General features: G+C 36.9%; 4 protein-coding genes across 5 annotated transcripts; all 4 read left to right on the forward strand.

Annotated features, from left to right (window-relative positions):
- Positions 1 to 99: 99 nt before the first annotated feature.
- LOC114516026 (exocyst complex component 6B-like) lies at positions 100 to 8,521 on the forward strand. Its single transcript, XM_028535373.1, has 33 exons — positions 100 to 274; positions 722 to 887; positions 990 to 1,037; positions 1,116 to 1,206; positions 1,289 to 1,334; positions 1,417 to 1,479; positions 1,569 to 1,650; positions 1,808 to 1,867; positions 1,939 to 2,010; positions 2,095 to 2,169; positions 2,285 to 2,377; positions 2,579 to 2,625; positions 2,713 to 2,766; positions 2,865 to 2,931; positions 3,007 to 3,078; positions 3,155 to 3,204; positions 3,302 to 3,349; positions 3,452 to 3,557; positions 3,691 to 3,747; positions 3,821 to 3,873; positions 3,985 to 4,049; positions 4,148 to 4,194; positions 4,271 to 4,350; positions 4,482 to 4,536; positions 4,623 to 4,802; positions 4,888 to 4,968; positions 5,064 to 5,124; positions 5,202 to 5,275; positions 5,346 to 5,458; positions 5,575 to 6,096; positions 6,857 to 7,192; positions 7,633 to 7,962; positions 8,125 to 8,521. The coding sequence occupies exons 1-30, from the start codon at positions 183 to 185 to the stop codon at positions 5,705 to 5,707; spliced, it is 2,331 nt and encodes a 776-aa protein (XP_028391174.1). The 5' UTR covers positions 100 to 182; the 3' UTR covers positions 5,708 to 6,096; positions 6,857 to 7,192; positions 7,633 to 7,962; positions 8,125 to 8,521.
- Positions 8,522 to 8,767: 246 nt separating this feature from the next.
- On the forward strand, positions 8,768 to 10,470 carry LOC114515817 (protein farnesyltransferase/geranylgeranyltransferase type-1 subunit alpha-like). The gene is made up of 7 exons (XM_028535136.1): positions 8,768 to 8,916; positions 9,034 to 9,148; positions 9,235 to 9,339; positions 9,441 to 9,713; positions 9,806 to 9,868; positions 9,976 to 10,147; positions 10,224 to 10,470. Exons 1-7 carry the CDS (start codon positions 8,781 to 8,783, stop codon positions 10,317 to 10,319), a joined length of 960 nt encoding a protein of 319 aa, XP_028390937.1. The 5' UTR covers positions 8,768 to 8,780; the 3' UTR covers positions 10,320 to 10,470.
- A 131-nt stretch (positions 10,471 to 10,601) lies between these two features.
- LOC114515816 (peroxisome proliferator-activated receptor gamma coactivator 1-alpha-like) lies at positions 10,602 to 14,597 on the forward strand. Its single transcript, XM_028535135.1, has 10 exons — positions 10,602 to 10,872; positions 11,297 to 11,327; positions 11,503 to 11,550; positions 11,642 to 11,687; positions 11,787 to 11,848; positions 11,920 to 13,121; positions 13,271 to 13,392; positions 13,473 to 13,534; positions 13,702 to 13,788; positions 13,967 to 14,597. Exons 1-10 carry the CDS (start codon positions 10,615 to 10,617, stop codon positions 14,086 to 14,088), a joined length of 2,040 nt encoding a protein of 679 aa, XP_028390936.1. The 5' UTR covers positions 10,602 to 10,614; the 3' UTR covers positions 14,089 to 14,597.
- A 1,049-nt stretch (positions 14,598 to 15,646) lies between these two features.
- On the forward strand, positions 15,647 to 24,312 carry LOC114515815 (cGMP-specific 3',5'-cyclic phosphodiesterase-like). 2 transcript variants are annotated; one of them, XM_028535133.1, is made up of 23 exons: positions 15,647 to 16,454; positions 17,939 to 18,028; positions 19,722 to 19,790; positions 19,899 to 19,988; positions 20,070 to 20,210; positions 20,287 to 20,342; positions 20,418 to 20,484; positions 20,558 to 20,614; positions 20,746 to 20,818; positions 20,912 to 20,979; positions 21,054 to 21,146; positions 21,222 to 21,272; positions 21,346 to 21,492; positions 21,588 to 21,695; positions 21,769 to 21,878; positions 21,995 to 22,082; positions 22,314 to 22,414; positions 22,493 to 22,576; positions 22,801 to 22,864; positions 23,011 to 23,085; positions 23,199 to 23,282; positions 23,422 to 23,527; positions 23,723 to 24,312. In XM_028535133.1, exons 1-23 carry the CDS (start codon positions 15,810 to 15,812, stop codon positions 23,998 to 24,000), a joined length of 2,745 nt encoding a protein of 914 aa, XP_028390934.1. In that variant the 5' UTR covers positions 15,647 to 15,809; the 3' UTR covers positions 24,001 to 24,312. The 2 variants fall into 2 exon arrangements, with proteins under 2 accessions (XP_028390934.1, XP_028390935.1); XM_028535134.1 differs by lacking the exons at positions 15,647 to 16,454; positions 17,939 to 18,028 and adding an exon at positions 18,060 to 18,798 and having other exon boundaries at positions 23,723 to 24,302.
- The last annotated feature ends 677 nt before the right edge of the window (positions 24,313 to 24,989 follow it).

The raw sequence follows: 24,989 nt of genomic DNA on the forward strand, positions 1-24,989 counted from the left end.
CGATCATCAGTGCATGTTTTTGTGACAGAAAATGCCAGGTACCATGAAGTAACCTCGCTTGTACGGGCGTACAGCAGGCTCGTTTCATCTTCGACCAGGAAAGGTATAAACAGTGGAAGTGAAAATGTGTTGGAAAAGAGCTGGAATTACTTGAGATATCTTGGAATAAACTGCTTGAAAGAATGGAAGAGGAACAACAGAGTGGTCCGACGCAGCATGACACTCTTCTGGGTGAAATTGAAAGCAGCGATGGCCCAGTTGGACCCACACTCAAGTGAGCGTTTCGATTTAAACTATTTCTGGCATTCTGTCATCATTTCCTAAAAATATGATAATGATGTTAAAGATGATGCAGTACTTTAGAAGTAATTGTACTGTATAAGTGTAAGCGAGGCCATGAGATGTGTGCGTTGATCAAGATAACTGCAGATCAACACAGATCACACAGCCTCAAGTCTTCAACGTGATCGAGGATTTGAGGCGAGCTTTTATTAAATTGCAATGTGAATTTGACAACACGATCGTTTGACCATATAATTGCTTTGTTAATCTGACCACAATGCATACTGTTGCTGTGGAACTCAGTCAGTCTCAGTGTCATTTGAGGGCTATTGACGGGTGGTGCACCTGCTAGCCAATGAGAACCAAGGTGTGGCCCTGGTGGCTAGAACTAGCCGTAATGGTAGCAGGGTTGAAACTTGATGTGTACCATATATTTCAGGACTGTATATGATAGTGATGGTCATAAATTGTTCATGCAAAAACTGGATGAAAGCATCACACATCATGATAAAGAAATAGAAAAGATGTGTAATTTTCATTATCAAGGCTTCATTGAATCTGTCAATGAGCTACTTAATGTCAAAGGCGATACCCACAAGTTGAAGGTACGCATTATTATTGTTATTGTCACCTGCAGTTGATCACCTATGAACACATGAGTTTTCTCCAATTAACAAGAGGTAAAAACAATATTTTTTCCAATCTAGCTTTATGTACAGGATTTAAATGTGTCATTCAACAACTCAGGTTGTGAGGTAACAAAAATATTTTTCTTCTTTTATGTTCCTTTGATCAAGGCATTCAATAAGTTTTATTTTCTATATAAATTCTAGCTTGCAAAACAAATCAGCAGCTTGATTCAGTGTCGATTGATGCAAAGAAACATAGCATCTGCTATAGAGACAATTACATTATGTTTGCCAGGTTAGTTTTCTTCAATGCGATAGCAATGATATTCTGCAATGTTTTGTATTTTCTGGCCTCATACATCTTTAATTTCTTCAAGTTCTCGAAATGTATGCCAAGTTGCAAGAACAACTGGACGGAAAAAGGTGCATTTTGGCTTGACATTTGAACAATTTCCAATTCTATTTTTTATATACATTTCTATTTTGTGTGCAATTTTTTGACTAGATATTATCCAGCACTAAAAAGCTTAGAACAACTTGAGCATACATATCTTCCACGAATTAAGAGGTATATGCCATTGTAGGGATATTGTCCTTTAGCTTTGTGAAAACAACCCTCAAGTTGCAAGGAAATTCAGTTTTATACTTCCCCATTAGCTTCAGATTTGCGGAGATCATGAGTTCTCGCATTCCAGTTTACCGTGAGAACATAAAGAAAGCAGCCATGTCTGATCTGAGGGTAAGTTTAGATCCTATAGATCTGTAACATCTGTATAAATCCAGCCATCTTCATGTAATTACTTCAAAGACCCAGCTGATCCTTTGACTTCAGTGAACAATTAGTATCATCCACGGAACACAGATATTTTAGAAAGTTGTGATGGTTCTTTTTTTAGGATTTCCTTGCCAGTATCAGGGAACACTCAAAGATTCTTGGTTCAATTGCGATGAAACAGGTAGAGATTCAGGCTGGTTTCATGCATGTGTAGCAAAGCCATATTTCAATTTTTATTCCCATCTCTGCCAGGCACAAAAACGTCATAATTTATCAATTTTACATGGAGTTGGAGCAGAATTGAACCCATTTGAGAGTGAAGAGGTGTGCAATTATAAAATGCATTTAGAACAAGCTGTAACATGCTTCAGAAATGGTCTGATGACATGGTATAACTCTCCTCTTTAGGATTCTTGTTCAAGTGCCCATGAGCTGGTGGACTTTTCACCTGTTTACAGAGGTCTTCATATTTATACTGTCCTAGTAAGTGAGATGACTTCTAAAAACCTTCACCAGGCTTTTCCTTTGCTTATCATTATGTCTCTTTTACATGCTGTTTTTGTGTGAGATTTCGGTGAGTTTCATTGATGCATTTTAGGGTTTACGAGATGATTTTGTTGAATATTATCGAACACAAAGACGAAAACAAGCAAGGCTTGTTTTGGAAGCCAACAGTGGCAACTCGACAACTGTAAGTAAAAAAAACTGTGGTCGTTGTTAAGTTGTTTGACCAGAATTATTTGCCTGTACACCACTATAAAGTCACTAAAATAAGCAATCCTATTTCCATAGGGAATTATATTTTCAACTGATCTATTTATTAAAGCTAATCTCATCAACATTCAGCATCCTGATTCTTATAAGTAATTTGGGACTAATTTATTTTATCAAGGGAAGATCACTTGAATCTTATCGCTTGTATTTCCACGAGATTGTGGGGTGAGTTTGTATAGTTGTGTGACAGAATAGAAAGGTTTATATACCATTGAAAATGATTTCTAAACCCATGGTATTTTTATTTTGAAGGTTTTTTGTTGTAGAAGATACAATAATGCACACGACCCAAGGTTTGGTAACCAGGTAGGAACCATGATTTAATGAAGAAATTATTTTCATGGGAGTTATTCAATTGTTATTGACCATTTTTCATTGCTATCGACCATTTTTGTGTAACATAGGAGCACCATTGATGAAATGTGGGAAATGGCTGTTGCAATCATTGCTGTTGTTTTAAAAAACCAATCTGTAAGTTTGTCAAAGCTGTCGTGGCCAGAACTGCGTTTGTGTGCTCGCTTGGTGTTAAAACTTTATTTCCTCCAGGGTTACTGCAAGGAAACTGATTTGCTAATTAAAGTGAAGGAATTGATTGGCTGGTTCTGCAATACTTTGTCTGTAAGTGAAACATGAATGGTAAAATGAGCGTTTTAAAGTTTTCGCCGTAACTCTGAGTTGTTCAAATTTGTTTCAGGCTTACGGTTTAACAGTTTCTCAGCTGAACGATGTTCTTCACGGCATGGGGTAAAGTATTTTGCTGTAATAGCGGAGCATTGTATCTTTATTATTGCAATGCATACATGTATGTTTTTTATTCTTTTTGTATTTTGTTTTTAAATAGGCAACAATATCATACCATTTTGATGGGACATTGGGGCGACATTTTCAAGTTCGTTCAACATTGATTACTGGCAAAATACTATTAGCCACTTTCGCCATTTCTTTACCCCCTTATATAACGTACCTAGGCAGACGTTATTTATTATTTCAGTGGCGTTTTTGATGAGGATAACTACAATCCAATAGTCTGTCAAAGCAAGCAAGAATTTCAAGATGTTTTTGGAGACTTTCCGCGTTACAATGATCAACTGAAAGAGGTAAGGTCCAGTGCAGGTATATAGTTCTTCGTTCGTCTCTTCCACAGAAACATTCAATCCAGCGTCCTACTCCAGACGAGGAAACTCCTGCCTTCCAGATCCCAAACAAGGTTCTCTTTCTTCATTTAATTAGGAGAGTTTTCCGAAGAGAATAGATTTTTCTGAATGTGTCATAAAAGTTTACGCTCAGGTAAGTCATATTTCTACATAGCAATCACTATGAAAACGTTTTAGAATTCATAGAATTATATTATTATGTTAAGATAAAAGAATTTATCAAGTCGTCACTGAAATTCTATGAAAATCTCAATTTCAGGTAAGATTGATTGCATGTAGCCTATGTTGTTTTCCTAAGTTTTTTTTATTAAATAACGTCGTAGATATATGCAATCAGAGGTTGATGTCCTGAATTATTTTGTGTTTTTAGTCAAATGGACATTGGTGACAATGTTAGAAGATCAACGAATTTTTTAATCACTAAAACACTTGCAGGTACCGGAAACTTCCGAATATAACACTTCGTGAATAGAGGGGCACCGATTACCAGTCTACTGATTTAATAATCCAGACACGCTAAATATGTATTTTAGGCTGTCTTAATAATGTTATCAGACGAAAAAGATTGACACTAGCTCAGGTATAGATGGTATATTTATTTGCTTTATTATCGCTGCTTTTTCATAGCAATGATTTTATGTTCTTACAATTTACAGACGGTTCAAACATCCATCAACACTTTGCATCTTGAAGCTGCCTGTTCGAGTCTCGAGGAATTTGTTGCCTCAAAAACAGGGTGAATTAATTCTTACAGTTCCAAAATGATTGAGAAACATCTCATATTACAATAGTTTTAGTGACGAGTATGAACTAGCGTCGCGGACTCGTTTTAACCGCTAATTTATTATAAATTATATTTTACCCCAGAACCTCAAATGATGATGAGAACGTCGCGAGAGTCTATGGCCTGGGTGCTTTCAAGGTAGGTTTATGCTGCTCGTGACACTTCTCGTTGGATTCTTCTGAAAAAAAAGCTTCATACCGTTCAACTGTCTCTCTTTCTCACAGGATGTAAGGGCGGAAGCCGAGCAGCGAGTTTACGAGAAATTGAACCAGAAGATGGACCAATTCCTGGACTTAGCCTCGTATAACTGGACCGCTTCAGGGAGCAAGAATCATGCGAGTGAATACCTTGTCGACCTCCTGACCTACCTCAATGTTACCTTCCTGACCTTCACTAACCTTCCTGTGAGTTAAATGACTTGTTTGTTTGATCTGGATATTGCCTCGCGTAACACTCTTGAAAATATTTACAATTTATTGTTTTTTCCAGGGTAATGTCGCCCAAACCGCTTGTATGTCATCGTGCAAGCATTTAGCCAACAGTTTAAGACATTTTTTACTTGATGATAGGGTAAGTATGCAGTCATTAACACTGCGAATATTATTCCTTATGGGTTATCTTGAAGTTTGCAGGATTTCTGAAGTATTTCTCCCATGAACTTCAAGGTTACTGAGATGAATATGAACGGACTTCAAGTATTCAATCAGGATCTAAGGAAGTGTGAAGGTTCGTTGAAGATGCATGGAAGCAACCACTTTTTATCATTTTGAATCAACGAATTTCTATGACAAATGCGTTTCTAGAATTTGCAAATTCCAATCCAGTAGAAGGTTTTAATGACGGAACGTTGCAAATGACTTTCACAGAACTTAGACAGGTTGGTGGTACATTATTGTGTTGTTGTTGTATGGAATATTGTAGATACAAACATTTTTTCTTTTTTTTAGTTGGTAGATCTTCTCATGTCAGGTGACTGGTCTACCTACATGGCAGACCATGGTAAAGCTCACAGCAAATATTCGAGGGTGAACCCATCTGTTGCAGCGAAATTATTGGAAAAGTAAGCTCGTGTTATTTCTTCGTTCTTACATTTAAACATTCAAAAACTTTCATCGTTGCAAGATACAAGACAAGTTTTATATCTTTTTTCTCATTTTTTTTGTATTTCTCTTTCAGATTGTACGCAGAATCGGACAAGAAAAAAGGCATTTCTCTCAGTCTTCGTAAGGGAGATCGGGAGAAGAAAAAATTGTGGGAAACGACGATAAAAAAATTGCGAAGTTTGGATGGTGACAAATATACGAACTAAGAAAAATATGTAGAGCTTGTTGAATGAATTTCAGTTTACAAATCATAGCAGAATACAAACCTATTCTAGAAATTTTGATATTTTTTTAAACGTTACATGAAGCTAGTTAAATTGTAAAATATGTGAAATATATATTATGTTGTCAGAGGTTTGTTTCGATGGAAAGATTTGAGGCAGTTTCATGCTTTCATGCTATAGGAAGATTTGCATAAAAGTGAGTGCCTGAGCTGTTCTGAAACTGATTTGCATATGATATGTACATGTATGAATTTTCATAAACTAGGATTAAACGTCACATTTGCATTACACTGTTTTGATCCGCTTGACTTGCTTTGGTCAATCTGGCAAATTCTTCTGGACAGACTTCAGGGGAGAGAAACTGATGCGAGGTAAGAACAAACTCTTTACTATTAACCTTCTTCACAACGTTTCCTGAAAACAACCATTGCCTTCGTTCAGATATATCACAGTTTGTAACTAGCATTACACCTTCTCACGGTATTCCTATAGTTGTGAAAGCTATTTATATAATTAGCGACTGTCGTTCAGCATCATTAAAGTTTTAAACACCCTGTACTCAAGTTAAAGATATAGTGATATTGTGTACATGACTCTCTGTACAAAAAAGCAGCTCTAGTGATATCTCGACTAGTATTTCAATTACTACAACGCAGTTCACTATTTACTAAAGTACATTCACTGCTTGAAAATAAATAGTTCGTTTGCTCTTTGAAATATACAGCGATTAGTGATCCTGTAATTATTTAATGAAAACTTTCGTGTTTAAAAGCAGATATTTTCGTGTTTAAAAGCAGATACATTTAAAGTAACAACGATCATCGACCTTTCTGGGTTAAAAAACCAACAAATGGTTCGGTTCAAATTTGCTTAATGAGACATTCAGACTGTCGTCTTGGACTAGATTGTTCGCTGTAAACGAAACGCCTCGTTACACACAAGCCAATGAATGACAGACACCCAGAATTTTACCCTTTCACTGGAATGCAATTCAACTTCTTCTGCAGCTCCCAGTTTTCTTGCACATCACCAATATCTGTACTTCAATTTATATATTTACTGGGGGTATCTCGTATTTTACTCTACCCAATCTATGGAATGTTTTGTGTGATATTGCTTCTTAAACGATAGATTCAAGCTGCGTTCACATTTTTTGGTAATTCTCCCAGCAACACAATGAGTTTCAAAGTCGTGCGAACTTCAAAGACTCGCGTCGCCAATCTACAAGGCTTCAATGTTGATCGTCAGAAGCCTGCGACGGCGAACGAACCGGATTTGAAGAAAGAAGAGACGCCAATGGAGGAGAGTAGTGTGGGGGATGCTTTTGAGGAGCTGTTCGGGGAGGCGGGGGAAGAGGTAAAACCCGAGGATCAAAACGTACCCAAACGTCATGTAAAGAGAGATGATGAGTCTGATGAGGAACCTTTGGAAGATGTGCCTCCGAAACCAGAGTACAGCGGTGATGTTGTATGTATCCTCGCTTTCTTTTGATTAAAGTTTAAATGGACGAGTTTAGAATCAATTCTTTCTTCTTAGATAAGGTTTTTCCACAGCATAAGAGATGACCGATAGGGGGTCACTCAGTGGAGGCATTTTTGAGTCTCGCGTCTGTCGGTCTGTGATATAATTTTATGGTAGATTGACTGCTATTTCACATTGCTATCTGCTAATATATTGACAGCCAATAAATGCACTGTTAGGACTTAAAATAGCAAGAATTCGGCATGATTTATCACCGGATCAGCATCCGGTCGATGATCGCATCCGCTTGGTAATAGCACCAATCTTAATCATCGCAATATTGCATTCACATTCAGTTTAATTGTAGTGCGTTCAAAGTGACAATACGTATTTTGTATTTTAGGCCATTTTAGACTTTCATTTCAATTTATCAAACGATTATATAGATCGAGGAAGGCGTGAATCCCAGTAAAACGACCGAAGTGGAGAGCTCCGACTTGGATGATCTCATTTCAGCCGCCATGGACGATTTACCTGACGAACAACCACAACAGCCTCCCGAGGAAAACAAGCGATCTTCCACTCCAACTGAAGATCGAGGTGGTGCGGATAACGGTGCAGACTTTGGAGGATTCCTAAGCATGATTAGGGACGATAGTGCCCCACCACCTGCAACTGAAGGTAAAGATGTTGTCGATACACCACGCAATATACCAGCGTCTGATAGGAGGTCTGGGGCTGATGGTAACTCAAGGGACAGTTTGTCCGGTGGAAAGGTAACTAGTTAAACGATTTTTGAGGTTGATTTTAGATTTTTAAATTAGTCCTTGAGAGAATGCTTACCTTAAAAGAAGATCTTTAAAAGAGAGCTTTTCGTTGTTTGATTCAGTACCGTGATTTTAATAGGTAACATGTTTTCGTATTTTTCTTCTCAACAGTCCTTGTCGACGACTTCAACGTACTCTTTCTCATCCAAGTTTGTTCCAAATATTCCTGCCAGTTTTTACAAGAATATCCAAACGAAATTGGAAGATCTTATTTTTAAATTCGAGTGTTTGGACAACGAGTATGCGGCATTGCAGAAGATCAGTCATAAAATGTATACTGAGACGATGGACGTTAAGAAAATATTCTCCAACGAAAGTTAAAGGACAACGGACAATATTAGTGCTAATTTGTTACACTAATTAGTTCATTTATGGTGTTCTAATTATCTCGTAGAAACTTTTAGAATATGAAGGATTACTTGGTTGAGCATATTGCAATAACATAATTGCAGAATACTGAAATAATAAGACTTAGTTTCTTTTTTATGTATTAAAATACATTCCTCTACACTAAATTTTTACAGATTTTGCTTGGCAATTTTTTTGAAACTTTTTTGCGTTTGAAGCAACTTTTTACGAATGCAGCAAGCTCGAGTAACTACATTTCATTTCTCTTTTCACATCTTGATAACTGGCTGCTGGGATAATCCTCAAATGAGAAAAATACTTAGTCAAATTTAATCTATGTCTGAGAGGAGAGGAACTGAGTCAACTGACCCCCATACAGGTTATATGCCGGTCAGTGGCAAAGAAGAAGAACTAACAATATGGCGTCTGACAGTTCTGAAGAAGAAAACGAAAACTGGGTGTTTTACCGTGATAGGGAGGAATGGAAGGATGTGACACCTATTGAACAAGACGACGGACCTTTTCCAGTTGTTGCAATTGCTTATACCGACAAATGTAAGACGTCTTTACCTTGAAATCGTTAAACGTTTGCATTGCTTCGAAGCCGATGTCCAGATTCTGGACAGCATTTACCCAATTATACCTGAGATTATTCCATCTCTTTTGAAACAGTTAAAGATGTTTATGACTATTTCCGTGCAATATTAAAGTCTGAGGAAAAGAGCCAAAGAGCCCTGGATTTAACTGCTGATGCAGTGGATTTAAACCCTGCAAATTATACCGTTTGGTAAGAGATAAGAATGCTTTCTGGAGAAGTTTGAACACGTACCTCCTCCTAAGTCCTAGATAATCTAACCTTATCATATATTCCAGGTATTATCGAAGACTACTGTTACAGACCCTCAACAAGGATCTGAAAGAGGAACTGAGTTTTATATCAACAGTCATTGATCAGCATCCAAAAAATTACCAAGTTTGGTAAGATAAAATAAGAATTACTCCAGAAAATGGCGCAGTATAATTGAATTTTCAATACATTGTGATGAGTGTTTAACTATTATCATCAATATAATTTGCAGGTACCACAGAAAGGTTGTTGTTGGTTGGCTAAAAGATCCATCACTTGAGCTGGCCTTCTCAGCATCAATCTTGGATCTTGATGCAAAGAATTATCACACCTGGCAACACAGACAATGGGTCATTAAAGAATTTAAACTATGGGAAAATGAACTAGACTATGTTAACAAACTGCTTACAGATGACATACGAAACAATTCTGCATGGAATCAAAGATATTTTGTTATTACGCATACAACTGGCTACACTGAAGAAGTTATGAAAAGGGAAATTAGGTGAGTTATTCACAGAATTAAAATTAAATGAAGTCCTGCGTTAATTGACTAAACAAAACCATTTCAGTAAACGTTTTGTCCTACTATTTTAGTTACCTTATTCAAGTGATCAAAGATGTTCCTAATAATGAAAGTGCTTGGAATTATCTTACAGGGTTGGTGAATATTGATATTTAGATTCCAGTCAAGTCTGAAATTGAATGTAGTACACTTGTTTGCCAAATGCATGCTATTAATATATGGTTTATGTATTCCTGTTTAGGATTCTTGATAAAGGAAAAGCTAGCAGCGAAACTGAGCTACGTGAGACTGTATTCAGATGGCTGGAAGATGGAATGGATTCACCATACTTGCTCAGTTTTATTATAGATATTTATGAAGAGGATCTTGAAAAAGGATCAGCACCAGCAGGAACACTGACTAAGGCCCAAGAGGTAAAAATATTTAAAGCTGGTAACTTTCCATGATAATAGTTCGTGTTTTGAAATATTGCGTTCTGTTCTCTTACAGTTATGTAATATGCTAGCAACAGATATTGACAGCATTAGAAAGGAGTATTGGAATTATGTGTGTCGACGTCTTGGTACAAAATATGGACAAAACTGAGAATAATTAATAATAATTATCCATACATAACTGGTCTTCTAGATCCAGTCCTAACATTTAATCAGGCATTCAAGTCTTGTGCAGCTAAATACCATTGTAAACCATGATTTGTGGAAATCTAAAACCTTTTGAAGCACATCTTGAAATTTTTCTAGCACAATGTAAATTACTCTATTTAACTCTTTCTGTGCATCGTAAATGAAAACGACGACACAGATCACAATATGCATGACGTCATTTTCACGAACATTTCGGATATTGAGATCAGAGGAGATCGTTCCTTTGATCATTCATTATGGCTACGGTGAGATTGGAATTTTCTTTGCCAAAGAAGTTGCATTCTACTGTCAAGAAAGTTGACGATACGACCAAAACTACGCTAGATCACGTTAGAAGGATTCATATCGATCATGATTACCTGAAACATAGTTCTCCTAGTGAAACAAACAACCAAAAAACAGCGATAGTAGACGAGACCACACATGCTTGTGACGGGGAGGTAAAGAGCAACATTCAAGGCAGTTTTGTAACATGTGGTTCACGCGATGTTAAGGTACTCCGTGTTTTTTATGTAAGAACCTTTAGTTTAGCTTGTCTGTAGAGAAATGTGACCTTTTTCACACGTCGTTTTGTGATTGGGAGGAAATATTTTGATCGGTGTTCAAATATTTCAATATTAGTACACGTGGGTCAGTGGGTGATTACTATTAAATGTCTAATTTGTCCGGAAGTAAAAAAAAAATTAGTTTATGTTCATTAACTGTAATCCGTAATCCTGTTGATGATAAACACCGAAGCAGCGCTGCTGTGTTGATGGTGCATTGTCATCTTGGCGCAGTTGTTGAAATCATTTTGTTCTTTGATCCTGTAGTCCTTTTAGCTTTAGTCTTCCTGATGCCACATAGGCCATCTGTTTCTTGTTTAAAGAGAAAGTCTTTTGTAATTGTTATTTCCTTGTCTTATCCTACTTATCTTAGGATGGAAGAGTGGGAGATTTTCCAAATGAAGGTGAGATTTATTCGAAATATCAGCATTATAGTAATTTTTTGCTATATTTCTTATATTTAATTGTAATTTGTACATGCTATTGTCATTGCATTAATCTTGTAGAGATCAACAATATATTGGTTAATTAACCAACAATGTAATTTCTATGTAATGAATAAATTTCATCCATTTGAAGGTATTCAAGCAAGTGATTTGTGCAGTCTTTTGGATAAGTTTGAGGAAGGTTAGTGCTATGCAAGATGCCTGTTCGTTAGGCTGTATGCAAGATATTTCTTTGCTGTATCACCTGATCAATCACCTTTTCTATCATTCAGCTTTTGGCAACTCACCTAGTATCCTAACTCCAGCGACTTCACCAAGGTAAGACTGATAATTTTCTTTCCTGTGACTTCAATAACATCCCATTCAGAAATGCAAGAAAAATAGTGAAAACTTTATTCTGCTTGTGTTTTGTTTTAGACATTCTGAGAATTATAAAGAACCTCTTAGCTTGAAAATAAACTCACATGTCAATACAACAGGTATGGAAATGAAATATCAATCTATCTTATGATGATATCTGTCTTCCTAAGTTGTCACTCTTGCTTTCCAGCATTGACTCCCCCAACTACGCCACCAGTACAAGAACACGCAGATCAAAAACTCCTGCCAAATGATTGCAAACCGTCAACAAAAGCACAGAAGAAAACAAGTGAATTACTAGCCAAGAAAATCACATCTGGTAAAAAAGAAGCATTGACTAAAAAGGCTATGAAAGTGCAGCAAAAAACTACTGGAAATGGCAGTTCAAAAGTTGCTACATTGTCAGGGGAAAAAGCTAAAGAAATTAATTGTGGTAAAAGAAAGAGTAATGACTCAATCCCTGGCAGTAAGGACACAGTTTCCTCTGCGAAGAAAGTTAAGGTGCTTGCAGAAAACGAAAATAAGATACTTTCTAAAGTTTGCCAAGAGAAAAAAATTGAACTGACTCAAAGAAAAGATAAAGTAGATGTAAGCTCAGCGAAGACAGTCGAAAATTCTGTTGAAAAGGCTAATAATGAAACATTGAAAAAAGTAACTTGTCCGAATGCTGTTAATTTGATCAAAGAGAAGGCATCTGAATTGAGTAAAAGTGAGAAGAACATTGAACATTCAAATGATGTGCAAGAGATGTTGGGTGATAAAAAATGTTCAAATGTTAGTGAGGTGAATGAAAAGTGTCCTGAAGATATAAACAATGTCGATGATGATGAATCACAGAATAATGATAGAAATTACCAAAAAATTGAAATTGAAAGAACTGTGAATAATAATAATGAGGAAATAACTGAAGAAAAAATACAAAAAGGTGAACGTAAGGATCATAGAGATACGAATGGCAGAGATGAAGATAACAGGAGAAATAGAAGAGACACCGAAGATACAAGAGGAAAAAGCGAAGATTGTTATGTACAATACAAAGATGAAGGAAGAAAGAGGAAACACAGCCCCAGGTCAAGATCCATATCATCTGATGATGATGATGATGACAGTAGCGCTGATGAAAGATCAAATCCTCGGAAGTCTGAACGATACCAGAATACATCAAGACATTCTGATGGTGGAAGAAGAGAAAAACACAGAAGATATCATTCAAGGGATGATGGGAGATATTCAGACGATGAAAGAGTACGGCATAGGAATGGTGATCATCACCATGACGATCGTCACCACAGCAAGTATGAGAGAAAGGACAGGAAATATTTTAGAGATATTGAACAAGAAAGAAAAATTAACTTTAGATTGGGAAGATCGAATATCAGAGACAATGCCAAGGTAATCTCTCACAAATGCGTAATTGCAAGGACTATTTTTTTATAACCATACCATTGTGGTTACTGGTATAGCCGGCTGTAACCATGGTTAGATGTCTGAGTTTTATCGATATAAAATAGACTTTCATCGACTATTCTAACCATTCATAGGGAGAAAGAAGAGTGATCTATGTTGGGGGTCTACCATATGGAACAACTCGCGATGAATTGCGAGATAGATTTAGGAAATTTGGTCCAATCGAGAAAGTCACTGTACACTTGCGTGTTGGAGAGTAAGTTTTTTTATCAAACCAATGTTTTAAGCAGATTCAAGGTAGTCAAGTTTTCACTTCAATATTTCACTTTGTTTTAGACGCGATAATTATGGTTTTGTGACCTTCTTTGAGCCAGAAGATGCCCTTGAGTGTGTTGAACGTAAGTATATCATTGCGCTGATCTCGGAGCCATGTCATTTGGGCCAAATTCTCTCCAACATGAGAATATACAACTTTAAAAATCAATTCGTGTGTTTTCCGTGTGTTTTCTCCCCCAGGGCATGAGAGGATTTAGTCTTGATGAATTTGGTTGTGTTTTTTTTTCAGGGGGAAACTCAGATCCATCGAAACCACATTTTGACTTGTGTTTTGGTGGAAGACGGCAGTTTTGTGGTGGAAGTTATGTTGATTTTGGTAAGTTTACCACGACTTCATCTAGTGTGCATGGAGAAACTTGTCGAGTTTTGTCGTGTTATCATTCTTAGGGGAGTCAATTTTAGGAGGAAAGCTCTAATGTACTTCATTGCATGTTAGGTGATAAAAGTCCCCGCTTAAATCGGCCCGTTTCTTATTCTCTGTGTTGATATTTTAGACTCGACTATGAGCAATATCGAGGAAATGACTGAGACATGCGGAAAGGTTGACGATGACGCGTCTGGGGACGATGATTTTGATTCACTACTGCGCATGTGCCAGAAAGGGCTTGGCCGGTAAAGTTTTCCCAATGCTGGGCACTTTTCAAAATGGTTTGTGTGATTTGATGACACTTGAGTACTATTGATTACACTGGAGTACAAATAAATACAATTGACTACACCTAGGTACGATTGGTCACAATAGAGTACAATTGATTGCACAGTTCCTACAGTCCCACTTGTGTCCTTCACGAGTCGAATTTGAGTCAAATTCTCCTGCGCAATGCGAGATCGTAAAATTAATTTTGAAGCGGTTTGATAGTCTGTCTGCCTACGGCTTCAATAATTATTTTTGCAATTTGATTTGGATCCAAATTAATAATTCATATATTTCACTACACGTCCTGAATAAAATAATGTAATTTACAATTCTCTAGAAAGCTGTCTGTGTTAGTATTTTTACTATGGTGCTTACTACTCTGATATTGTTTGCGTATAAATATTGCTCTAAATGCTGATTGTTGAAACGTATATAGTGTATTGTTAAAACTCGTATGGTTTTCTTGTTGTAAATGGTTTACGAATTTTTGCGAAATACAAAGTAATGTATCATAGTTTGTTCCTCGTTTTATATCGATTATTACAGTTGTGTCTTTGAGTTCAGTGAGACGGTCACCCTGGATATTTCAGACGTGATAAACTAAAACTAACCGCATAACTTTAATCAATCTCAGTATATAATCAAAATCCCCGGGAGAGAGTAGGGCTTTTTATCAAACTAATTTTTGAAATAATGACCTTAACTTTTTATTAATATCAAAGTTTATCTCTGCAGGCCAAAAGACATACTTAAAATAAGTTGAAAGCAACAGATTTAACAATAGACAGGTTAAGGTAACCGGGATGAATCGTTTGACTGCGGTGAATGTTGTATTCCTGTGCTTGTATGAGTTTGTCACTCAAAATTATATTTATTTACCTATTAATTTTTTTGTCAAAACCGCACCGACTGTCCGTTCTGACACCTAAAATCCGTTAGTTATCCTTGTTTTTTTGAAACATCACAATGTTTAACAATGTTAAGAAAATGGCCTTCCGAAATCACTCCCCAAGTTTGCGACGCGAGCCTGCCAAAGTGAATTTAAAAGTTTTTTATTTCCAGACCAGATATTTAATTTATTTCCACAATAAGAGGGGATTAGTGATGTGGAATTACAGAGTCAGCAGAGCAAACAATGACAAACTCTGAAAAATTATTTAACCAAACAATTTTCCTTGAATGAAACCGCTAGTCTTGCATGTATTACAGTTTAACATCGGTTCAAAATAACGATTTCAACGTTCGTGATTCTTTCTAAATTTTAGGCCAATCTATTTAGCGGACTCCGTAGTTTAATTATTGAAAAGTCGAAACTTATTGCGAATCGCATAAACCACAATTCTCTGCATGCGTTGTGAGTATAGGAAATGTCAACCAATAAGGCATTAGTTTGAAGCTAGTTCAATTACAGCAAATAGAAGATTTGGCCGTTCCTACGTCACCTTGTTTTAATCTTGCTAATTGATTATCGCTGTGGCTTGAATGAACGCTATATATATAATATACATTACTACCGGCAAAATGAGTTCGGAATGCGGCAAACAAGCGATTGTTTCGCGACTATTTGCTGCGATTCAACTGAGAATCTTCTCGTTGCAATTCATCAGTACTCAAGCGTCTTATAGGCCACGTATAATATGGCGTTGACTGGAAACTAATTGACGGAAATTAACATTGAAGACAGCCGGTAATATTATAACATGAACGTCGCATCCTCAGGTCTCTCCGAGGCCGTCGTTGAGACGTATTTAGATAAAAATACGGCCTTCGCTCGTCAGTATTTTGCTGGAAAGTATCCACACGCCGTGTCGCATGTTGTTCTTGAATCAACTGGAGTGATGAATTCTCCCACCTCGGCTGTCAAAAATCCAAGCAAACACGGTCAGGTGTTAAAACCCATGCGAGGCTCGGTGTCTATCATGAGTCCTGAGAAAGTGCGTGAGATTTTTGATCCAGAAACATCACCAGAGCCAGGGAAGCTTTCGTTTGACTCGAGAAACGTAACCCCAACGCGTGCGGATATCCGAAGCCTTGACGAGAGGGAATTGTTGATGGAACTGATTCGTGAAATCTCAAACGAACTCGATGTTCAACGATTAAGTCATAAAATCCTCGTAAATATTGGGATTCTGACCAACGCTGATCGTTGTTCGTTGTTCCTAGCTGAAGGCTCGAAGGACAATCGTTTCTTGGTATCAAAGTTATTCGATGTCACTTCGGAATCCACGCTGGAAAGCACGTTGCGAGAGAACGATGATCGTGTCTACACTGTCCCCTTCGGGGTCGGGATCGCGGGATATGCTGCGTTAACGGGAGAGACTGTTAACATCAGGAACGCATATGAGGTCAGTCAAGATTTTAACTAACTCGATCTGGCCTCTGGGCGTGGCTTATAATCGTTGTACCAAGGGTACAAGCTAGTGTACGGCTGCGATGTGATAGAGCAGATAATAATACTGCATTTGTTCAATTTGGCTGGTTTTTTAGCGTGATTAACACCAGTAGGCTTGGAAGGTAATTTGTGATAGCGGATAGCTGGTGTCGTGTTTGGAGTATTTAGCTCTCTCTTGAATCAGCCTTAGGGAAAGTGTTTATCAGCCTAGGTACCATTAATTCCTATAATGCGATCTACGTTGTGAGACTCTATCATAAACTACTTTGTTTGCAAAACTAAGGCGCTGTCCCGGACTTCATGTAATGGCAACATGCATGGTGCCATCGTTTTGAAGAACAACCCATATTGGTATTTCCTATATCATATATTTGTATGGGGTAGTCGTTAGGTAGAAAGAGATTGGTATTCTCCATAAGGATGACTGGCTTCTCTGCATACGCTTTCATATAATTCAGAAATATAACACCATTGTTCCTCTATCGTTTAAAGTGTTAATTTGGGACAAAATTCGAAAAAACATAATGACTTTTGGTCTTCGTTGTTATAGTGAGGTGATACTTCTATAGGAAAACATCCACTCTTAAAACATTCAATCCATTCTCAAATCATATTCCTGGTAGATATTCTTTGTGCCACAGTTTTCCATCGGTGAATAATAGCTGCAATTTGTAATTGGTTTTTAATCAATTCACGTTCTGTTCCTGGTGTTGAATGCTGTCGTTTGTCATATCTCCTCTGCTCTTCACTGGGTCTTTACAAATCACCTGGAAACTCTTTAATAATTCTGTCATATTTTTATTTCATATGTTAAGCAGAATACATTCGTAATTTTGCAGTACATCTGTGCGTAAATATTTGAAAGGTCGCAAGACCTTTAATTGAACGTGGATATAATTTGACGACATACAATTTGAGTACATGTGAATTAAAAAGCCCGGTTAGATCATAAAAAATGCCCGCGAAATATCCAAATCTGGATCTCAGACTGCTATTTTATTACTTCCCTTACAAAAATGATTTTTTCATGTCTTGAATGCGCGTAAATTACTAAATTTTAAATGAATTGTATCCTTTACAGCTGCGCATGTTTTTGTAATTACAGTTTCAATCAATTTGTTGCCAAGCAAACTCAAAACCTCGCTTTTGATGGTTTAATTTGAAAGACTGTGGTGGGTTTACTAGCAGAGGTTTTATTAAATGCGTGGACTTTCTCGTTAGTTGCAAATCCTTCACTAACCTGTTACGAACAAAACGAATTGGCACTGATTGGCCTTATTTAAAACTTGACCGATGTTAGTTTAACTTTATCTTCGGAGTTTTACTGTAATCGAGTTATTATTCATGTGGTATAGTCAACCCTCGTGCGTTCAAGGAAGCATTACATTTATGTAAGTAATTGATACACCCTTCATTGTTGAACTGTAATCTTTGCAGGATCCAAGATTCAACTCGTCCATCGATAAAGAAACGGGTTACAAAACGCACAGCATTGTTTGTATCCCAATAAAAAACAGAGAAGGCCAGGTAAGATGTTGTACTTCATAATCTCTTTTCTTCACAGAAGACCAATTCAGAACCTGGTGACCATGCGTCGCTTTTGCTAGAGGCGTGGAGGAACCAAGCGAGTCTTTCTAGTGCATTCCTTTCATTCACCTCCTTTTTAGAATTTTGAACTGATTTTCTTAATCATTTCATTGTACTCTTTCTAACATATTCATCCTTTCCTTAACATTCGTTTATTTCTCCTCTTCACTCTCTCTTTGGACTACGCATAATCTGTCCTCTCCTCCTCTTCATTTTTTTCATCTTCCATTTTGTCCATCCCTTTTTACAGTTATTTCCAATTGATACTAGTCTAGCACTCTAGCTTGAGATATCTTCCTTAACCATGCATTCATTCACGGGGAGGCAAAGACAATCTGCATCTTCTATTCTGTTTCCGAATTGATGATATCTCAACAGCGACGTGCAATATCGATCGGCATTGTTATTTCGTATTGCTCTGATTCAAATGCATCGTCATTAAGCACTTTAATTGACTTCTTAAGAGCCTTTTATTGTTCGAATATTAAAATTGATGGCTGTGCTGTACAAAAAATCGTTTGCGATACAATTGTGGTAACACAAGTGCTTGTATTGTTGCTGGAATATCGGTGTTGTTGTAACGTTAAGATTCACAAACAACAGGCTTAGTTTATCCTGAGCGCGTGCAGAACGCCCGTAAAACTTCGAAGATATTTTTCTGAGAAACTAGATTGATGTACATTGATGTAGAGATATAAAATATTGCTCAGGTAAGTCCAAATTGGATCTGCCTCGACAGGCAACGGGACGAACAGTTAGTAAAACCGACAGGAATAACAGATGGCTTTCCAATTTCAACTGATCTTTAATTCTGAGCTTGTTTATAGTAAACACTGTCTAATAATATGGGCAGTGGTAGATAAACAAATGTCAAAAGTACGATAGATTTCTTATTATTAAGACGCAATAAATATAGAAGTTTTAATTGAACATTCTTCGATGGACTTATATGATGTTTCTCGCTACATATCTTAAATTATGTGCTTACAGACATTCACTTTTGAAAAAATCAACCGAAGTTAGTTAAATCGTGTTATTTTTGCTAAGATTTGCAGGGTTGCTATGGCAAGCCGTCACAATGAATGATTAATCTTGTTCGCAGCCATCTATAACTGCTTTATGAATTCTTATGTTAATTCAGTTGAAAGTCCTCGATGTAGTTGAAAATGTGTCACTCGAAATACAATTTGAATAATCGATGATTCTGCTGTACTTTAATTAATCTGCCGCGTTTAAAAGGATCTTGCAGTTAAGTTGAGGGGAAGTTTTACTTCTCAAGAACCCTTCATTCTTCGCTTTCTTTCCGTTTTGCAGTTTTCTGACCGAATTTCTGTCGTACTTAACCATAATCAAATTTTCAGATTCTGTTTTTCTTGGAGTGTTTTCATTGTGGCATGCAACTAGGTTTTTCAGACTGAGCGGAATGCTGTAACATTGCTTGTTTAAGATCCAAAAAACCTATTTCAGGGAGGGCAAAACTCTTTAATACTATAAATAAACTTGCATGACTCTTTTTGCTTGAGGTTCGGGGCGGTATACAAACGCTTTAACAAGAATTCATGAGCTTCCCTGTTCGGAATAGATTGATTATAGCTATATCTGCTATTGGATAAGTAAACCTGGTTCTTTTTAGGTCATTGGCGTCGCTCAAGTCATCAACAAGAAATGTGAAGATCATGAATTTTCAGAGAAAGATGTAGAGGTCAGAATTACAGCTAATTATTTTCATTTCCGTGTTGTGTTGTTGATGGAATCTTATCCGATGTTATCCTATCTAATTAATTAGTTCAAGTTGATTCGCTTCACGCAGGTAGTCAAGAATTATCTGACTTTTTGCGGAATTGGAATAACAAATGCTCAGCTATTTGAACTGTCAGTCATGGAGTACAGACGGAATCAGGTAGGATCAATTTAACAACGACAAACATGTAGGTGCATGTATAAGTAAGTCCGTGATCGTGGTAAACTGATGATTTTTTAGGTGTTGCTTCAATTGGCTAAGAGGATCTTTGAAGAACAAACGAGTTTGGATAAAGTTGTTCATAATATAATGTTGGAATCTCAAGAACTTTTGCATTGTGAAAGATGTTCCGTTTCGTTAGTTGATAGTTCTGTTGAAAACGTAAGGAAATTCTTTGGAAATTACCTTGCATTCTTCTTCCTTATGTACTCTTTTAAAAACTGACGTTTTTATTCAGGAGATCGTCTTTTCAAAGTCGTTTAATTTGCTACCAGAAGGCGCGAAGGACGAATGGTATGGTTTTTCTAATGTTTTAAATCCCAGTTTTCCCTCCTATGAAAAAACTCTATCTTTCATTTTATTTTTCAGTTCAGCGTCTGATAATCATTGGTCCTTGAGTAATGGAATCGCTAAGTTTGCTGCCACGTCAGGCGAGGTGAGTTCAACTAGAGTGTACGATGTTTTCAAATGAGAATATTTGAAACCATTTTCCGTTTTTTTTTTGTTAGACTATCAACATCAGTGATGCTTATCAAGACGATAGATTCAGTGAGAAAGTTAAAGAGGTTCCTTTCCTCTCTTGTATAGAGTAGAAAGCTCATTTCTCATTTTAGAAATCCACCATATATGTAGGGATGAATTTTGAATCTTTGCTGCTCCGTCGCAACTAATTTTATCATTTTTTTGTTCTGTTTAGTCAGATGCTGTGACCGGGTTTCATACGAAGTCGGTCTTGTGCACACCAATCAAGAGAAACCAACAAACAATTGGTACGTTTCTGCCGTTTTCTGAAACTCAGACAGTTGAATCTTCTTCAACCTCTTGAAGTTATTGTCCTTGACACACGGTTCTATTTTCCCAAGGCGTTTGTCAGTTAATAAACAAAACAGATGGTCGACCATTTGACGAGAATGATGAAAGTTTATTTGAGGTATATACGGCCAAATGGTACTCAAATCTGACGTGAGTTCATGTTTCAAGCTTGCTCGTATGTATCATTTACAGGGATTTGCAATATTCTGTGGGATTGGAATTCATAATACAAACATGTATGAGAAGACGTCTAAATTATTGGCAAAACAAATGGTTGCAATGGAGGTAATAACGTTTGATTTATTCAACACAGCATACAGGACTATAAATGCAAAACTGAATTTTATTATTGGTTTCCAGGTTTTATCTTACCACGCTCGTGCCGCTCCAGAAGATGTCAAACGATTGATGGTAAAAACTACGACTTTCCTCTATCATTCTTATCAACGATCGTTTAACTTGTTTTACACCTTCTTCTTTGTAGAACTCTCCTGTTCTTCATTCAGATGAATTCAAACTTCACGACTTCTCCTTCAGTGATTTCCAGCTAAGCGACGATGAAACCATTCAAGCCTCCTTAAGGATGTTCTTAGATTTAAACATTTTGGATCGCTTTCACATTTCATCAAAGGTGCGACATTTTCTAACAGCTTCATTCTCGACTTCACCTTGCATGTGATTTACGGCTCAATTTGTTTCCCTTCGTGTATTTTTGCTAATTTTCAGACGTTTATCAGTTGGTTGCTGAGCGTCAAGAAGAACTATCGTCCTGTTATTTATCACAACTGGCGACACGCTTTCAATGTTACGCAAACCATGTTTGTTATGCTAACGGTATGTGAGGAAAGAGAAATGAAGATTCATGTTGTGATTGAACAGCCATTCTCATCATTTGTTTGGTTTTTAGACGGGAACGATGAGAAAACACTTCTCGGATTTAGAGGCTTTTGCCCTTCTTGTGGCGTGTCTTTGTCACGATCTTGACCACAGAGGAACAAACAACACATTTCAGTCGAAGTGAGTTTTTCGCTCAAGGTTTTCAAAGTCAAACCACTGTATCAGGAAAAATCAGTAATATTCAGTTGTTATATGTGAGCTTTAACCGATTTTTATTTATCACTTCTTTGTTTCAGAATTGAGTCACCTTTAGCACAGTTGTATGGAACGTCGACGATGGAACATCACCATTTTGATCATTGCATCATGATTTTAAATAGTGAGGTAAACAGCGGTTCAAGTCTGAAGGATTTGGTTTTAAACTTGCACCATTAATTATTGAAAACAAACGTGTCTACTTATTGAAGGACACTTGTGGTTTTCTATTGGATTTTTTCTAAGCTTTTGGCCCGTAAATTACCCCTTCCCGTCACTGTTGTGAAACTAATTGTGCACGTTTCTTGTCGTGAACAACCGAAGCGGTTAACACCAGCTGCTTACTTGTCTAAATTTCAGGGAAACAACATCTTCTCGGAGCTGCCACCAGATGATTATCGAAAAGCAATTGAATATCTCGAACATGCGATTTTATCCACAGATTTGCAAATCTATTTCAAGTGAGACCAGTGTTGCTTACATTACTTTAATTAATTCAGTATATTGCGTTGATTTCATGCATTGTACTCGAATTCTAGAAAACGAGATCATTTCACCAAAATTCTTGAAGAAGATGAGCAACCAGAATGGGGACGTAACGATCAGAACCGAAGTATTTTGAGGTAAAATTTGTTTTGTAGCCAACCATCTTGTAATATCTATCACTGAAGAACAATGTATGAAGATGATTATTTTTGTGTGTATTATCATTCTGCTTTATCACCTCGATGAATATTAATGTGGAAGGTTGAATATTAGTAATAATAAACAACTTTATATGACAGAAGTGTATGGATATATGACTATTAGTTAAAATATATTGAAAATCAGTCTTGTTTTACTCTAGGGCAATGATGATGACAGCCTGCGACGTCTCCGCCATCACCAAACCTTGGCCTATTCAACAGACCGTAAGTAGTATTACTATTTCTCTGTAATTTTGTATTTAACTGCCCTCGGGATGATGTGTCTAGTCGTCTGCATGAGGCCATGCTTCATGTTCGAAATCTCTCACAAGCTTTACCTTGATGAAATTATGATGAAGCTAATGTTTCAGGTTGCCAAGCTGGTCGCCAGCGAGTTCTTTGAACAAGGAGATATCGAGAGAGACAAATTGAAAAGTGAACCTATGGTTAGAAACAAAATATTTTTGGACGTGATGGGAGACAATATTTTATACAAATCCTCTTGTATTTCATGGTATCCTGTCATTCATTGTTTTCTATTATTTTGTCAACTTTTTAGCCGATGATGGACCGTAAGAAGAAGGATGATCTTCCTAAAATGCAAGTTGGTTTCATAGACGCCATTTGTTTACCAATATACAAGGTGAGGAAATACTCAGTTAAATTCCTTCAAGTGACTTAGCTTGTAAACTGCAGTGGACTCGCTCTTATTTATGTCCTATAAAGCGCTTAGTAGATACATCCCGATGTAGTTTTATGGCTAATATATATTTTGATTTTAGCTTATGGCAATGATGGAGCCGAATCTTTCTCCATTGCTTGATGGCGTCACAAGCAATCGTCAAAATTGGCAGGCCTTGGCTGATGATGTCACACACAACGTTGAAGGTAAAATGTAAGAACCTCAACGTTCTTTCCGTTGTTGTGATATCTATAACAGCAGGATCGAATTTAGGTTCGAAACGCAGTTGACGTACATTAAAAACTAAGGTGTACGTAGGTGCAATTCGGTTCCCTTCTGTTGACGATGGAATGCTTCTTCTACAATGTTTTATCAAAACCTAACTACGTTGTTCATTATAGAAACAACAGATAGCTTGGATGGTCTTACGACTTCCCAACAGAAGGAAATACCTGAAATAAACAATAACAGCCAAAGACAAGGAAACTCAGAACTATTAGACGAAGAAACACCACATCATAACAACACCAATCTCGCCTTGGAGACGAAATCGTTTTCGCCTCGTAGTAGCTGTGTTGAAATAACTGCAGAGAATCCTAAAGGAAGCAAGAATGTTGTTAATGATTCAAAGAAGAAAAAGTCTTCAAAGACGACTTCAAAAACATGTTGTCTGCTATAACATGTTGTAATAGTTACTTCACTTGTACATTTTGTATATTTTTGTAAAAATTGTTCTTAATCCATATTTTTACACGTGTATATATAAATCTGATAGTTTGAACGAGACAGGTATCAGATCTACCAGGTATGTACAGTATTGGATGCGTTTACGGCCGTAAACTTGCGTCTTTTTAGGGAAAAGGATGCATTATAGTAGATAATCATCGTAGAACATTCCGAAGTATAAGGAAACGTTCCAAAATGTGGCAAAAAAGTTCGAAAATGTAGCAACAAGCATTCCAGAATGTATCAAAGTTATATGTTGCAAAAAATGTAGCAAGCGTGGGAAGAATCAATTAGAACATTTGAGTCGTGAGAAAAGAACACTTTTCGTGCGAAAAGAACATTTTTCGTGGGACGAATTTTGAAAGAACGTTTAGCGTGATATTTGAGAAAAATGGCGTTTTTCGCGAAGAGTATTTCTTTCGCAAGAGCAATTTTTTGTCGTACCAACATTGTTTGTCGCTGTATTTGAATAATCACTGATAAATGCATTGATATGCGCTAGACGTAGCTATCTTTGGAGAGTATATTGGCACATTGTCGGGAGAATATTTAGCCACGATATTTCGTGTCAATTATTCACGTTATTGACGAGATTGAAGATCTCTTCGTGAATGTTACTTGAATTTGTACTAACGCAGACCATGTGTACATTCGGCTCAGTCTTGTTGAATGTCTTCTTGGAGATATCTTTAAAATTCTTGTCACGGTAAGCACTCTTCTTCAGCTTATTTTACAGTTCTTTTTTATTCTTTCGATGAATTCTTCGTTTCATTAATCAAAGCGTTTCATATCTCACTTGCATCCCTTGACCGGCTTAGCTTAAGAGTAAAAACAATGCTTAGAAAGGTGCACATTGTATGATCCTAAATTATCTAGAGGTTCTGTCATTCTCTGACTGGTGACAACGAACATGAGCGAGACTGTCTGGAACCAGACCACTGT

Source organism: Dendronephthya gigantea, unplaced genomic scaffold (genome assembly GCF_004324835.1).
Source record: "Dendronephthya gigantea isolate DGI-Jeju-01 unplaced genomic scaffold, DenGig_1.0 000005F, whole genome shotgun sequence".
Lineage (NCBI taxonomy): Eukaryota > Metazoa > Cnidaria > Anthozoa > Malacalcyonacea > Nephtheidae > Dendronephthya > Dendronephthya gigantea.